This window comes from Neophocaena asiaeorientalis, unplaced genomic scaffold, assembly GCF_003031525.2.
Source record: "Neophocaena asiaeorientalis asiaeorientalis breed wild unplaced genomic scaffold, Neophocaena_asiaeorientalis_V1.1 scaffold149, whole genome shotgun sequence".
NCBI lineage: Eukaryota > Metazoa > Chordata > Mammalia > Artiodactyla > Phocoenidae > Neophocaena > Neophocaena asiaeorientalis.
Window position 1 is genome coordinate 5552349 of NW_020174442.1, and position 12599 is coordinate 5564947.

General features: G+C 44.6%; 1 protein-coding gene across 1 annotated transcript in view; it reads right to left on the bottom strand.

The window, feature by feature from the left end:
• Window positions 1-12599, bottom strand: part of PRDM6 (PR/SET domain 6) — a 138165-nt gene that overhangs the window by 82204 nt on the left and 43362 nt on the right. The window contains exon 4 of the mRNA XM_024757169.1: window positions 6496-6803. Within this exon, the coding sequence (XP_024612937.1) occupies window positions 6496-6803 (308 nt within the window). The remainder of the gene's footprint in view (window positions 1-6495; window positions 6804-12599) is intronic.

Below are 12599 nucleotides of genomic sequence, written 5' to 3' on the forward strand. Positions count from 1 at the left end.
AATCAGCAGGCTCTGCCGCTCTGAACTCCCAGATCGTGAAGCATATCGACACGATGATGCTGGATGCGCCGCAGCAAATGGGTGACATCCCAACCCTTACAGGTAAATCTACAGACTCCACCTGGAAACCCAGACTGCACACTTTGCTCCTTCCCTAAGTCCACCACACAGAGATTGCTCTTCTCAGTTAAAACTTGGCCAATTGATTCCAGCCAATAGTGTGCTGTCAGTACTTTACTTACTGCTCAATCTCACTAACCTGACATTTATGGTGCACTGATTGGCCTCTGTCAGTGGTGCTGGTTGTAAATTCACTTTGAAAAGCTTTGTGTTAACAGCCTTCAACCAGGCTCCAAGAAGAGTACGAACAGGCAGCCTGACAATTGCTCGACCTCCTGCCCTTATTACAGTGAGTAAATCAGGGTTTGAGCCATTAGGCTGGAGCCTGGGGCCTACACAAAAAGGATTGACATGACAAAAGGTCAACCTCTGTCACACATGTGTAACAATTTGGATAATGGAATTCTGTAACTTATCTGAGCGAGGTGGCAAATGCTTACAAGGAAAAGTATACGCTGTTCTGGCTGCTCTGGCTTTTATGCTAAGTAGTTATACCGGAGTCTGTATTTCTTGTGTAAATACACAAGGAATGTCTGAACTCATGAAATTGTGGAGTATATATGATTCTAAAAAAGAAAAAGAAAAAAGGAGAGCAAGGCAGTTTCATAGTGGTCCCATGCACAGCACTTTTTAGAAAAGCCAAACACCAATGTATCACATCCACCCTCTGAGAAAAGAGGATTTTGATACTGTGGACGTGATTCCTCAGCTGAGTAATAGGCAGTTTTCCGTATTCAACCAAAAACGTTTAAAACTCATAATATTATACAACAACTACACGTGGTTTCTGGGTAACAGTAGATTTCCTTGAATAATTAAAACTGCCTTAATTGACAGTGAAATTAAAAGGCTCCCCTGCAGGTTTCTCTGACCCAGTGTTACCAAAATCACATTTTCATCAGATCACTTGCTGCCACGCAGTGATTGGGGACAGCAGATTTCATCTGTCCAGTAACCTCTGCAATTCTGATTTTAATTTCCATACCCTATTTTTAAGGCAGTGTGGAAAAAGGAAAAAAATTATACAATGTAAGAAAATAGGCAGTTATGGACCAGGAAATACTTGTGAATTACTTTCTTCACATGGACAAAATGCTATCAAAAGAAGCAATCTGTAAACAATAGATAAACTGCACTGACCAATGAGAAAAATAGTCCTGCAGATACAGAACACATCATTCTTTATAAAGTACTTGCAACTAAAACACGGTAGTGTCACATGCATATTTGGATTAAACTTCACTAACATGAGAATTTCCAAATGGCTGTTATAATTTTTTTTAAAGCAGAGTCATTTTTGGACTTCGAAAACCAAGGGTGGCATTTGGTACATAAACCAAGAGGACCAGGACTTTAAATGGACCTTTTCAAAGCCAACTTTAAGTACTAAGTTTTGATTTTTAACACAATTCTGGAAACCATTTCAAGAGGCGGCAGATGGTTTTACAGTTTATGTAAAACTACAAAATGCTCACACTCGATCAAATGGGCACCACTATAAAAGATATCTTCAAATCAAATGAGGCAAAGCCAAAGAGATGCACCAGCTGTTACTCTGCATAATTAAAAACATAATAGTAACTGGACTATGGTTTATTTTGAAGGAGACATTACTTTGATTTCATGGAGTTGATATATTCAAAACTAAAATGACAAGCACTCTGCTATATTAAATGATAAATTGCTAAGAAACACAATTTTTACTTCAATATAGCTGTGACAGCCACATAATTCTGTACCCTGGTGTTTTGGTGAATAAGGCCAAAATGAGCCCAGGTCTATAAAGCAAAATATGGAGTATACAGTTACAGCACGATCACTGGAACAATTTTTAAGTGATTTTAATTGAATTTAAAAATGATTTTTATTGAATTTAAAATTATTATTTTCAAGTGATTTTTTTCAACATCTAAATATATACAAATGGGTACAGTACTATAGATGGATTTGGGTCGCTTATGGAAACATACATAATACAGTTAAAATATGAAATCAATTCATTTCCTTCTAGTACCAATTACCTGTGATGGCTTTGAAATATAAACATTTAGCAGCATGTAATGTATTTTTAAAATTGGTTTTCATTAATGTCTTTTGACCTAAGCTAAATAGTAATGATGAAAAATAGGCCATTTGCTTCAAAGTAAAACTCTTATTAAATCTAAAATATTATGGCACAAAATCAAACCACAAAAAGGACCACATTATGTTATACCCCTTGATTTTCTGAAGAAAAATAATGAAGCTTTCTACGTAGTGCAATTGAAAATGAGACACTCAAATTTTACTCAGACAAAGAGAAATTCTGTAAAATTAGTACCTTGACTGTAATCCTAACAAGTTACTGCATTATTTCAATTAACAGAAAAACTTTTCTAGGGTGAAAATAAGTGCAATTTATTTTGTCAATGTTGGTAAAATTTCTTGTCAAATCAGACTTTGAGTTGAAAGGCTTGAGTAATTCTAGGCTATCTTAAACTGTAACTTAATTTTAAATTTCCGTATTTTCTTCCAGTAGAATTTAAAGTATACACCATGTACATTCCTCAGGTCCAGTCGTATTAAATTCTGATGTTAAGCAGAAAGGGGAAACCATGTACGACTAGATTAATTTATCTCAAGGGAAAAGGGGCACATTAATAATTGAGATAATGTTTTCATAAATGTTGGAATCAAATGTGCCTTTTCACTTCTTTATTAGAAAACACATTAGGACAAAATTATCTCACTCTCATCAATACGACCTAATTGCTGAGAAAGACTATGCTTTCTTTGCAAAACATTCAGAAAGATCTTTCCCGTCATGGCCAAATAGCTAGAAATATATCATGCATCCAAGTCTTGCTGGAATACAGGTATATAAGCAAGGCAAGTGATTGTTTAATCCATCCCGTAACATTTCTGTTTTAAAGTATCTGAACTTATTATTTTTTTGTAAAACACATTAAAATTCTGATTCTAAAAGAAATTGGCCCAAAAGAGGACTAATAATTTGGCTTTTAGCTTGTTAACCTCCTTAAACTACAAATACCCGAAAGAGTCAAAACATAATGAAGGTAGTAGCATGATATTAAACTTTCTTTAAATTGTATTTTTATGAACCAGGATTATACATAAAGAAAATAACTAAAAGATGATAGCACACTTACAAACCAATCAAACAAGCTCTTCGTAAATGATATATGTTAAATATTTAAAAAGTCATTTTTCTACAAAAAACAAAAAGAGCCTTTAATGCTTCAACAAAAGGAGTAACTAAAGTGAATCTGATTGTTTCTGTAATAAGCCTTCATGTGTATAATAAAGTACAACCTTACTAAAAACAATGAACTGTAAACTGAAACAAAAATCCATCATCTACTTGGAAACAGTGACTAGCAATCCATTTATTGTACTGAAATAAAGATAAGTAACCTTGGTAAGATCCATCAGGACCTGAGTATTGAACTCTAAATATAAAGACATTTCTTCACCTGCAAGTGACTTGGAAAAACATGTGAGAAAGAGAAACGATTCCAGTTGACTTTTAAAATGAAATAGTAATGATCGATTGCTTTTAATTTTTTCAAGATCTGCTTTATGTCGATCTGATAGTCTGGAAGATATCTTTAAAAGTATGTTTTCAAAATGGATAATTATTACATGGTCATTAAACAATTATTGCCAAAAGTTTCCTATAGACCTACAGTGTATTCCAATTACTGATTCTTTCTAATATAAAAAATATAATAATTAAAATTTTTCACAATAAAATTTAGATTTGAAAGACTAAAATCTGAGGAACAATCCCACATTTAGAATTTTCTGTTATAAATATAACAATTCAAATGGTCACATTTTATAAAAATAATAAATTATAATGCTTAAAAATTAAAAATAAACTTACACTTCATATCTTAAAAATAATTATACTAGTAGAACTCTGAAACCTATTAAATAAGTATTTTATCTTACACATGGACATTGGCACTAAGTTACCTGACCCTGGTCGGTCACATTTATATGATCTCCCAGGAGTCTGATACATATTACATGGCCTCAGTTTTAATATCCCTTCAATCCCCTAAATGCATGTTATTTGTAACTATTCTTACAGATGATAAAAATAAACAGATTATGTCCTTTTTAGAAGTAGATCATTCAAGCATAAACTCAGCAAGTCTTTTTTTGTAACACAGAACCAAGTCTATGTACCACCCCCCAACACACTCAACTCACATACCCTAAAACAGCAGGTAAAACTCACTTTATATCCACCGAAGTATCATCAACAACAACAAACTAATTAAATTCCCCAGTCTCTTTGCTACAACAGAATTTTAACTTCATCAAGTACAAGTAAAGGTGCAGAAAAAAGGCTCCACAGTTTTCAGTATTGCTATACATCATCATATTCTATCTGTAGTGGTCTCCTGCCAACATCCCAATCATTCAAAGCCTTTTAGGAAAACAAAAACCAACAACCACAATAAGCTATGGGATTTTTTTCATATTTGTGGCTTTGTCCCCTGGCACTCTAAAAATAGACAGGCACTAAACCCAAGGCGTCAGAGGGCAATGTAATAGTGCTCAGTTTTAACATTTTCAGATAGAACAAATCTGTACCACTAAGCAATTGCTTTACGATTTCCTCAGAAAAGTACTGGCAGATCTTTAACTGTATGGTATAGAGTTCCTAATAATACCACTGGAACAAGAAAAGTGACTGGAATTGTTTTATAAACTTGAAACCACAGTGGAGGTAACAACTAATTAGTCAAAAACAAAAACCAACTAGAAAATATTTCAAAACCAGATGCTTTATTTCCCACATGTCAGTTTTTCCTATCTAAAAGCTCTAAAGTCTAACTTGACTCAATGTATTGACCATTTTCTCCTACCCCATTTCCCTATATAAAATTTGTTTAAAAAAAAAAAAAGGAACTATTTGGCAACATAAATATGCCTCATTTTTCCTCATTCAAGAATTCTATTCTGAAAGATTAAAAATGTATAATTGTTTTCCAGTAATAATTTCACAATAGTTTAGGCGTGAAATGGAACCTGGGAGCCTGGGCACAGTGCAGTGCACCAGTGGATAACTGTAGGGTACACAGTCCAGTGGCCACCATGTGGTCATCTTGGGCTGCTTGGCTATGAGCTCATAGATTTAGTTCCTCCCCTTTAATCAAAGGCAGCTCTGCAGACACAGGCCTTAGTACCCACTGCCAACAGTCATACAAGCATTCTGGAGACCAAGTTATAGTGCTGGCCAGAGTGGGTGCTCAGCAAAATCTGAGTGGATTATTGAATCGCATGAGTTAGTGACTATAAGGCAACTTGCAGTGAAAAATGATCATCTTGCAGGCTACTGAGCCAAGAGTGGGGGGGCAAGCTATTGCAGAAATGAGCCATTAATGGAGCCTTAAGGTCCATGCCAACTTGGCCCCTGGCATTTAAAAAAGTTTGTCTTTTGGCAAATCCCACTCCATTATATTGCCTGGCCTCAGTCAGATGTACATACTGCTTAAGAGTAAGACTTCTGGCACTTTATTTTCATAAATAACTCTCCATGGTGGGAGTATCTAAAATTGTTGTGGGGGAAACCTACATTAAGGGTCTGTCTCTTCCGGAATGGACCTCAATAATCAACCATGAAGATGTGAGGCAAATCTCAGGTTAATAGTTTTCAGATACGTTGTTGACTTTTAAGTAATAGCATCAGGTAAAATTGTACCATTGAAGTACTATCAATTGGGTTATACCAAACTGCCCAGAGTTTTCCTACAGTACCTTGTTGAAGACTGAATAACTGTACTTTGTCAGAGAAGTAGAATTTGTGGTATCTGATTCACAGTATGATTTTGCTTTACTTTGGGCACTTTGAAAGTTGTGAAACATGTTACAGTCTCTCACATTCAGCGTTTACCAAATTGTTTTTATCTGAGAAAATGAACCTGACTCTCCTTCCTCCTGTTTATGCTTATGTTCCTTCTTGCCCAGTGGGCAAAAACAAAAACAACATGTTGGAAGAGCTTAAAATAGGACACAAAATTCACCTAGCTCACATCCCAATGCCCAGCCTCCTCTGTTCTATCTCCTCAGGTGTTTCTCTTTTTCTCAAGATCAAGGGAGACAACAGTCAAATCTATCACAGCTAGAATGGAAGCTTGTTATGGTGATTCCATCTTCAGAAACCTGTAAGCCCTGTCTTCCTGGCTGGGTTGCTGTAGTGCTGGGCCTGGCTCTGCACCTCTTCACTGCAGGTGCTGCAAATACCAGGCATCTGCGTGACCAGAGAAATCGAGCCTCCACTACCCTCTGGGGAACAAGGGAGGCTCTTTGCCGGCCAAAGCTCCAGCTGGGTGGCAAGGTTCTCGGTGGCGGCCCACTTACCTCCCAGAGATGCTGCGTGTTCCTCACGGCGCCGGCCTGCACCTTCTCCGGCGGCAGGAGAACGCCCTGGAAGGGCCCAATCCAGGTGCCCTGCTGGATCCTCTGCGCCGCGCAGATGCCGTAGGCCAGGCCGGGCACGGTGCTGGTGCACAGACACACCTCCCGTGGCAAGTCCCGAAGCCACTCGGGCAGCTCCGGAGGGGGCGCGGCGGCCGCGGCGCTGCTGGTACCCACGAGCCGGCGCAGCGAGTGCAGCGGCCCGTGCATGGGGCACTCGCCGTTGCGGTTGTCTGCGCACATGTCGCAACCTGCCGGAGACACGCGAGAGGGAGGGAGGAAAGGGAGAGGGTTAACCCCGGGTAAACCCCGTGCCAACAGCATCCCCGCCCGGGTGAGCCACCTGCGAGGGAACTGACGCCGGAGGGCGCCGAGGCCACTGGGAGCAGGGGGAGAGGTGACCCGACGCGCTCCCTCGGAATTCGTCGCACCCAAATCCATCTGGCACAGGGTCGAGGCCCCGGGCGCCTCCAAAAGCCTCCCGAGTTGGGTGCGGACGGCGTTGTCGTCTCCAAGGAACCGATGGCTCTCGGCTTTTCTCCCCGGCCTCTGCCCCTTTCTCTCCCTCTTCCCTTCTGCCTCTAGCTCCCTCTGACCCTCTCCCCTGTTCCCTCGGGTTCTCTCTCTCAGTGGTGTTTCAAAGTGTATTTATCGTTGTACCAAGAGAAAAGGCGGTCTCTCGACCAACCTGATATCTCGGAGAGATTCTACCTTGGTCGCCAGGGTATGTCTGGTTTTCCTTTCTTTACAGTTATAGAAGAGACTTTCAAAATCACCACAGCAGATGGGCGACCGGTCCGGCGCTGCACGCCATCCCCACTCCTCGACCCACGCTCCCCTCCCGCGAGAACGTCCACGCAAGTGGGCGGAGCCAGCCTTGGCCCCGCGGAGCCTCAGTTCTAGACCCCGGCCACAGAGGGCGCACTGGCGCTAGGGTCTCTCGAACGCCCCGGAAGCGCCCGCTCCGGGCACTCCGGCCAGGTGGGGATGGGTAGGGAAAGGGGGTGCTGTTCTGTCGGGTTTGGGGTGCCCTGTGCTTGCGTGCAAGCTCTTCCCGGAAGCCCGCCCCCAAAAAAACCAACAGCAAATTTAACGATCAAGATAATGGGTCTTTAATGATGAGGATAAAGGTTCAATGGAGAGGGCCCCAAATCCTGCCCAGACGGTTGAGCCCGAGGCTAAATGCAATTATTTTGCGTTATAAATTGAGAGCTGTAGTAAAGCCTACTCTCTCCTATGTTCCTCAGAGCAGCCGGCGCGCGAGGCTAAATGCAATTATTTTGCGTTATAAATTGAGAGCTGTAGTAAAGCCTACTCTCTCCTATGTTCCTCAGAGCAGCCCCCTCTGGGGCGGCCGGCCGTGGACCCCCAGTGTCCCTCGACTCAAACTGGTCAGGAACAGGTCAAGCAGCCGCGGGAAGCAGGCCCGCGGCGACCATGCTGTCGGATCGCAGCGCCCTCCGGGTTATTAATGGGCCTGGCGGAGCCGCCGTGTCTGCGCCCTGGCCTGGCGGACCGGCCTCTGGGAGGCGGCCTCGGCGCCCGCCGGCGAAACCGGCCTCCCTGGCCCAGCTTCCCTGGGGAGCCACGGCGCCCCTGCGCAACAGAGTCCTGTGGCACTGGGCCTGATATCGGGCGAGCCCCGACTGGCGGAGATGGCAAGAGCTGGGCACCAGCGGATGCGCCAGCGCTAGGCGGCGGGTCCCCCTCTGGGCTCCTGCGCCCAGCCTTGGTCACAGCTAGTCCTGGTGGGTCGCCCTGGGTGTGCCCTATCCGTGCTTGAACAATTGAAATGCCCAAAGAACTTGTGAAAAGTGAGTCACTGAGGAACCTTCGAGGAACACCTAATCGCAACCCAGCATGGTGTACGATACCATTTTGCCATTCGCTTCACCGCGAACTGAAGGTTGACTAGGTGAGTATCCTATTGCAGTGAAGAAGGGCTCCAGCCCACGGCGCCTTCCCCTCCGGCAGCTACTCCTCCACTTCCCCCAAAAGAGCCCAGGGAATGAGAGGACCTTTGACCTCACTCTTGAGGGTGTCCCCAGGCCTCTCAAGTGAAAAGTAGCAACCTGTTTCTGCAGGTAGTGAAGTGGCCATGCCTCCTGGACCTCCATCACACAAAGGACCCCTCTTTCAGCAAGACAAACTAATGTCAAAACTGTGCCAGGCTCTGCTTTTGACCCTAGGGCTAGATGGAAGGAGGCAGTCTCACCGTAAGTCCACTCCTCCAGAATGCAGACACTTCACACACCCTCTCAAGCTTCTGATTGTGAAAACAAAAACCTTAAGATAAAGGGGGGATAGAAGGAAAGACAATAAAAACTCACAATTACCAAGTGCCTACTATGTGCCAGACACCTACCTTCAACCAAACGACCACCGTATTATCTAAATATCACCATTTCCATTTTGTAGATGAGGCAACTGAGGCTTCGTGAGCAATGGAACTTGACCAAGGATCAGAAACTAGAAAGTGGCTGAGAAGGATTCACAATCAGGTCTGCCTGACTCCAAAGCCTCCAAACCTAGAGATCTAAGATTAATGAAAACTAGGAGAATTTTATATCCAAACTCATAACTCAATTAATATAATTGAAATATTTCACTGAAGTCACGATTTGGGGGCTGCAAAACTGTTGTAGCATGATTGAACTAAAGAGATTTCTCTCTTTTTCCCACACTCTTGGGTTTGGGGAGGTTAATGTAAGAGGATGATTTGAAAAGTAAGTAGATAATGTCCACAATTTTGAATTTCAGTGCCTAACTTCAGAAATGAGCTTTCAGCGCCTTAGCAAAACTAGCTTAAAACAAATGACAATAAGCAAAGGCAATATGCCCATAAAAATAAAAATAAATCACCCCAGGGAGTTAACAGACTTTCCCTTTCTGGTTGGCTCAGTGAAACAAAGGGTGAGAAGAAAGAGCATTTGGTATTTCCTCCCTAACAGTCCATACCAGAGATTCTGTCAACTTACAAGATCTCCACAACCTGTAACGTCACACCCACTACATCAGCAATAAAATGAGGAAAGGTGCCAACTCCGGCCACCACCCACACAGACAACAAGCACACTCCTGTTATTTGTTATACACGATAGAGTATGGCTAGTCCTTTCTCTAAGAAGTCCTCTAAAGTACTTCTTCAACTTATTAAATTTCATTTGTCTCCATGAAGTATTGAAATATTTAATAGCAGCATTCCGCAGAGTGACAAGCTGAGGCTCTCCCAATATGTAGAACACCTGCAGGGTAGGCAAGGCCAACCCACCATCATTAGTCCATCCAGTATAGGTTTTCTTCATTTATAAACCATTTCATGCTATTTCAAAATACTCTACCTGAAAGGCTATGTCAAAATACATGTTGTATCCTAACATTACTGTTTCTTAATACAAAACTTCTGCCACTGAAAACATGTGGCTTCTGACTTATGTCTCGGAGTCCCAAAGGAGCCTGAGGACGACTAAAACAAGTAACTGATTAGCTGGGGTTGACAAATGTGGCCCAAGTGGACAAACATTCTAGCAGAGTGTTTTCTAGACAGCAAGCCACTAACACCTACGTGAAAAGATCTGAGGAAAAAAGTGGGCTAGATGCTTAAACTACACATAAAAAATACGTATGTATTATATACATGATACAGCATTCCAGGCCAAACAATACATAGTACATCTATTTGTATTCATAAAGAAGAGGCAAATAAATGTTCCTATTTTCTCTTAAAATCAGGGTAAGTTTTTTCACAACTTCATAATTATTATTCATAAAATGTTGTCTACATCTGTGAGAGATATTATATTCCCCAAGCAAGATACTTCGAAATGCCATTTTAGCATTAGGGAATGTAAGAGATCATGGTCTCTTCTCTCTCTTGAATAGATCTGCTAATACTCTTGTTTATGGGTCTCTGAGTAAGAGAAGGAGGTATCATTAAGTTATTGACTAGTTCACCCACTGGCTTCAGAAGGCCAGGCCAAGTGGAGTGAAGACCAGACTCTCACTCTTCCCGCCTTATCCTTCTGTATTGTTCGAATGTTTTTACAAGGGCACGTGCGACTTGTGTAATTGAAAATGGATCTATTTTAAGGTAAAGGGGGCAAAGCAAGCCAGAGTTCTCAGGTATCTCATTTCTCGTTCTAGGAAAGGCGAAATATAAAACGTCTCAGGGCTCTTTTGCCTTCTGGAGAGGTGGGCAGGAGCGCGTGGGCGCAGGCGGAGCGGGGACCCTCGGGACGCGCCTGACGCGCTGGGCCTTCGCTCCCCAAAGCCTCTCCGCCGCTTTCGCCTGCCCTCACGTATCCTCCGGGAAGGCAACCGAGGAGCAGCTGAAAAGCCTGTCTCCCCGCCTGGGCGGCGGTAACCGCCCGGCTATAAATTCTCTGCGACCGCCGCCGAGGTCGCGGCCCTCTGTCCCACAGGCCGAGCCGGGTGGGGGCCGGCGCCCATCGATCGCCGCCCGGTGACGGCGACGCGGCCCCGGGAGTGCCGCCTGCTGGCAGCTCCGCGTGCTTCGTGGCGGGGGCACTGGGCCTTGGGGTCGCCGAGGGCGCTGGCCGACGGGGCCGAGGGCAGGCGGAGCGCTGTGGCTGGGAGTCTCTCGCACCAGAGTTCCACGTCCCCCTCCAGCCCGCACTCCCTGCTTAGCCCTCCCCGCGCCAAGCCACTGGCTGGCTGGGATGGCGGTGGACCGTGCACGGGGTGGGCGCCAGGCCCCCCAGCACTTAAGCTGTATGTTGAAGGCCTTGCCCATTTCCTGCCAGCGGGAAGGGGTCTTCTAGGCTCCCAGGAGCGGGTCTAGGAGCAGGTCTAGAGGCGAGGCAGGCCCGCTAGGGGAACCGATTGTGGTCTTGCCCCCGCGGGGCGGCCCAGCTCCCAGGAACCTTCTGGGAGCCTCTCTCTAGAAGAGTTTAAGGCTTCCCTACGCGCTGGGCTTTCCCTGCTCGGCCTGGCTGCCGGCTTGGCCCTGGGACCAAGAGGGAGAGACAAAAGGGGGAGAGAAAGAAAGAGGGAGGAAATGTGGGTTTTATTTGTCTCCTGATGACTGTATTAATAAATTAAATGGCAGCGCCAGTGTGTGAGGGTGAGAGAATATTGCGCCGAGATAAACCTCGCCGGCCCCTGCCCCTGCGAGGCCGCCATATACATTGCGGAGATGATGAATAGGAGGCGCGAGAGGAGATCGAAGCGGGTCTGGGCTGGCTCCACTCTCTCCTACAAAACTATAAGGCAATTAATTGTGGCTTGTCCCCTCATCCTTCATCTTCTGGTGGCACATATCGATGGAGATTACTGCTGATGAACCGTTTTATCACCTTAAATAAACAGTCACCACCTCTTCTAACCTCAATCTAATATATGGCTCTATGTTCAGTTTCAGGGCGCTAGATAACGAATGATGTAAAATAGCTAAATTATGTGTGTTACGGGATGGGGCTGGGCGTGCGCACAAAAAGAGAGCAAAGAGAAAAAGAAAAAGAGAACAACACAAAAGCCCACACAGTGACGCCGAGCCTCCCTCCCACCGGAGACCAGGTCTGAAATCTAAGTCGCTTGCTGGCCATTGACAGCGGGGAGTAGCGCAGCGACTGTGCCTTGGCGTCAGGAGAATCCCACTGGTGGGTTACTGGGCTCGGGAGCTTCCCAAACAGGACCTGCGTTTTCCAACTGGGTGGGAAGAGATTAGGGAGGGTCAGTAAACACTCGCCCTCCTTTCCTCTCTTCCCCTGACCTCTCAACCAAACAAACCCCAGATTTCCTTCTCTCCCCAATATCTCTCCTCAAACCCTTGGAAAGGATGACACCACCAACAGGGGGGCCTCGGGCCCAACTCCAACACCTGCGCACACGCCGGTGCTGTTCCCTGCGCAGCAGGGCTCCCCGAAATACGGAGGAGATAGAGACCTCCAGCTGGGGAAGTTGCGGACTGCCCCGACTCAATTCTCCGCAGAGAGACCCCAGGCGGAATTAGTCCCCTGCTCTCTCCCAGATACGAGGGAGGAATGTCTTAACCAAAAAAAAAAAAAAAAAAAAGGGGGGGGGGGGGG